Source organism: Mus caroli, unplaced genomic scaffold (assembly GCF_978045245.1).
Source record: "Mus caroli unplaced genomic scaffold, Mus_caroli_1 scaffold_2, whole genome shotgun sequence".
Lineage (NCBI taxonomy): Eukaryota > Metazoa > Chordata > Mammalia > Rodentia > Muridae > Mus > Mus caroli.
Window position 1 is genome coordinate 51,179,112 of NW_028227257.1, and position 4,277 is coordinate 51,183,388.

Below are 4,277 nucleotides of genomic sequence, written 5' to 3' on the forward strand. Positions count from 1 at the left end.
GTCTCTAGACACGGGTCAGGAGCAGGTTATGAAGTCTTTCCAAGCATTGGCTTCCTGGCGTAGACATGAGGATGACACCGGCACCCATAGTATAAGACACACAGTAAAGGGAGCAGATATATACAGGGCTGGAAACAAGGCAAGTGATCAATATGTGGTGGCTGAGCTGGGAACTGAGATGGCAGAACTCTACAGCTTATGCCCTGGGCCTGCCCCGCCTACCTCCTGTGAGTGACAGCTCTGCAGAGGAACTAGGACTCACTGCTCAAAGGCTTCCACATCTTCTCAGGGCCTATATAATCTTGACTCCTTTATTATTGTTATTTTTCATTCATTAACTCTTTTCAAGTTGTTTACGTATCCACTAACTTATTGTGCATGTTTGTCCACGTGGTGGTCAGAGGACATCTTTGTTGGTTCCCTCTTTCCACCATGTCAGTCCTGGGGATCAAACTCAGGTCACTGGGCTTAGTCACAAGTACCTTTACCAGCTGAGCTATCTTGCCAGCCATTCCTCTATGGACTCCTGGGATTGTTTTTCCATGTCCCTCAATGCAATGGTAAGAATGGGCAGAGGAACTGTGGGAGGGCCAGCCATTAAGGAAACTCCTTTACAAAGAAAGAAAGGTATCAGGGCTGCTGGTGACAGCTCTCTCCCCAAATCTGAAGCATGTGGAACACACCCTTCCTCATTTGCATTTTATTAGGAAGTCATCTCAGCTGATCAGTTGTAAAACCTGGGACATTAAGTAAATCATTTTTCCCACACACATGATGCATGGATGGAGACATGCCAGGCTTCTCGTGAAGGTCAAAAAACGAAGGCAAACCTGCCATCTCACTTAACAAACACTTTTACATTTAATTCTGTGGAAAAGAAAACAACTTTAAAAAAGCAACATTGATTCTGTACAAATGTTAACACTGAGGGATACATTTTGAGTCCTGCAAGGTCAGTGAAATAAGTCATCTTTTATTAAAATATAATCTCCTTGGCTCTTTCCACCATATACATTATATTCTCTCTTTAATAAATATATTATGTATTTTATTTATATTTTTCTTGTGAATGCATGTTCATGCATGTGCTGGTGTGTGTGTGTGTGTGTGTGTGTATACAGAGAACAGCATCAAATATCACTCCTCAGGTGCTGGAACTCACCTGGGTAGCTGGCCAGTGAACCTCAGAAATCCACCTGAGACCACCTCCCCAGCACTGAGATCACAAGTGTATGCTACCACATTCAAAGTTGTGTTATGTAGGCTCTGGGGATCAAACTCATATCCTGGCACTTACAAGTCAAGGACTTTACCAACTAAGCTATCTCACCTAGCCTCTGTATTTTTATTCTGTCCTGCTTTGGGGTCTTGGGATGAAATGCAGGACAGTCCACAGGTTAAGCACAGAGTTGCTGAGCCACACGCCTAGCCTTGCTATTGGTTTACTTATTTTTAGATTTATTTTGATTCATATGACTGCACGAGAGTATGCCTCGTGTGTGCAGATGCCCTCAGAGGCCAGAAGAGAATATCAGTCTTCTAGAATTGGAGTTACAGGTGGTTGTGAGCCTTCTGATTTAGTTGCAGGCAACTGTATAAAAGAAATCTCTATAAAAAGTTGTCTCTCAAGACCTTGGTTATGTATTTATTTGCAAAACTGACTTGACAGCTTTCACCTGGTGCTGTCCGGCCATGAACTCTACTTGGTAAGGAAAACAAGTAGCAAAACCTCAGGTATAATCAGTGTGGTAGTTTGCATCAGAATGGCCCCAATATGCTCATACATTTGAATGTTTGGTCTCCGGTTGGTGGAATTGTTTGGGAAGGATTAAGAGGTATGGCCTTGTTGAAGGACTTTTGTCACTGGGTGCAGGCTTTGAGGTTTCAAAAGATAGGTGCCATTTCCCAGAGTGCTCTCTGTCTCCTGCTTGCTCTTAAAGATATAAGCACTCAGCTGTTCCTGCCACCATAACTTCCTTCTGCAATCATGGACTCTAACCCCCTGAAACGTAAACCTAGTTAAACACTTTCTCTTGAAGATTGCCTTGGTCATGATGTTTCATCAGAGCAATAACAAAGTATCTAAGACCCTAAGACCACCGATCCCAGGAAGCTGTAATTGCTTGGTTCTGTCATGCTTCCTCTCAGCTGGTCTCACATCAGAACTTCAGAGTCTTCCAAGGAGTCATCTGCAAATAAAAGTTCGTCTGGTGATGGGCTCCCCAAGGGTAGCGTACTATGGTGAGACCAGGAGATGCCATTTTTGGTGAGTCTGTCCTCCGGTAAGACACTATCCTTTTCAGGTGTGACTGCAGCAAAAGGAGTGGAGGACACATCTTCCCATTCCTCATTGCCCCCATTCAAGATGTATCTTTCCTCATGAAGGTTGTTCTCGTGAACTTCTGCCGTGACCACGCTGACGGCAGCGCCTGGTGTACAAGAGGCAATGATGGAGTCAGGATCAATGTTCATGTCTAGCCCCGTGAGTGAGGGCCCATTGGCTATGCCCTCGCAGCTCTCTAGCAACTGGGTATTGATGTAGATGATGGATTCTTTGTCCTGCGCATCAGGCAAACTCTCAGAGAGCTTTTCCAGCTGCAGCCTCAACACAGAGAAGGTGGGTCGGTCCAAGGGATCAGCACTCCAGCAAGAGTACATGATGTCATACCTGATGATAAGACACAAGTGAGCATTACCTGTCACAGACCCAAAACCTGTATGCAGCCACCCCTTCCGCCTTAATTAATGTTTAATGTCACTCCATTTTAATCAGCATTTCCTTCACCTTTTATGGAAATGAATGAGTTTTGGTGGGGGTGGGTGGGAAGAAAGGGTCTAATAGTTATTCAACTTTTAAAATGTTTCATGAGTTGTATAAGTGTGTGTGTGTGTGTGTGTGTGTGTGTGTGTGTGTGGTAATATGTACTTGTACATGTGTATACAGAGGCTTGGGTGGGCATCTGATATACTGTTCTATTCCTGCCCATTTTATTCCTTTGAGACAGGGTCTCTCACTGAACCAGGGACTTGCTGTTTTGGCTAGACTGACTGGCCAAGAAACCCAGGAATCCTCACATCTCTGCCCATAAGAGCACTGAGGTTAGAGGTACATCACTGCCATGCCAACCTTTTTACATGGGTGCTGGGGACTGAATTTTGGTTGTTATGCTTGCTCAGCAAATGCTCTTACCTACTAAGCCATCTTGGCAGCCTCTGGTCAAAAAAAAAATTCTGTTGCTAAAAATAGAAGATGCATCTGGCAATTTTATCTACTTTTGCAAATAAAACGGATTTAAAGGATTTAAAGTTCTTTTCTTATATAGGCTTGGCAATCAAACCAGTCATCTTGTAAATAAAGTTTTATTAGAACACAGCTATGCCTATTTGCTGTCTGTGCTTTTGCTATACTTGTAACACTGAGTGGTTGCTACAAAGGGCCCTCAAAGCCATAGGCTCATCTATGTGAATGCTTAGTCTGCAGTTGGTGAAACTGTTTGAGAAGGACTAGGAGGTGTGGCCTTGATAGAGGAGGTTTCAGAATCCACACCCTTTTCAGGCTTTCTCTCTCTGATTTATGCTTGTGCACAGTTATATACTCATCTCTGAAACTGTAAACAAGCCCCCAATTAAATGCTTTCTTTCATAAGTTGTTTTGGTCATAGTGGCTCTGTACAATAGAACAGTTACTAAGACACTTACCAAACAAGTTTGCTAACCTTTGTCTACCATTAAACTGAGTTGTTACCAAGAGCACTGAGTTATTTGGACCAGTGAACTAAGTAAGGGGGACCCAGAGCTAGAGTGGGACATGAAGGGTGACTGAGTGGTAAGTACTGTGTATCGCTCCCTTCCCAGCTTCCCAACAGTTCCGTGTAAATTATAGTCCATGCCCTGGCCTTACCTGGAGCATAGGGATGAGGTGAGGGTTGGGCAAGCCCAATACACAAGCGCTCCTCAGGTGTTTCTGCTGAGTTCTACAGGGGTATGTGCCTCTCTTCTGGGCAACTCCATCCCCAATATATAGTATCACTAAGGACTACAATTAAGGGCCATGGGAAGGAAATGACAACAGGAAATTGCTGGGCTGAGAAGGATTCACACCAGCATTTCATTTTGAGCCTTCCCTGCTTTGGGAAATTGATATTAATATCACTGGATAAGAAAACTAAGGTGAGGGGCTGGAGAGATGACTCAGTGGTTAAGAACACTGGCTGTTCTCCCAGAGGTGCTGAGTTCAACTGCTAGCCCTAAAATAGCAGCTCACAACTAATTCTGTA

At 44.0% G+C, this 4,277-nt stretch overlaps 1 protein-coding gene across 2 annotated transcripts in view; it reads right to left on the reverse strand.

The window, feature by feature from the left end:
* Positions 1 to 838: 838 nt before the first annotated feature.
* The window catches only part of Mertk (MER proto-oncogene, tyrosine kinase), a 105,088-nt gene continuing 101,649 nt past the window's right edge, over positions 839 to 4,277 (reverse strand). For both annotated transcript variants that reach the window (XM_021155563.3, XM_021155562.3), the window contains exon 19: positions 839 to 2,668. In XM_021155563.3, the coding sequence (XP_021011222.1) occupies positions 2,155 to 2,668 (514 nt within the window). In that variant the 3' untranslated portion in view covers positions 839 to 2,154. The remainder of the gene's footprint in view (positions 2,669 to 4,277) is intronic.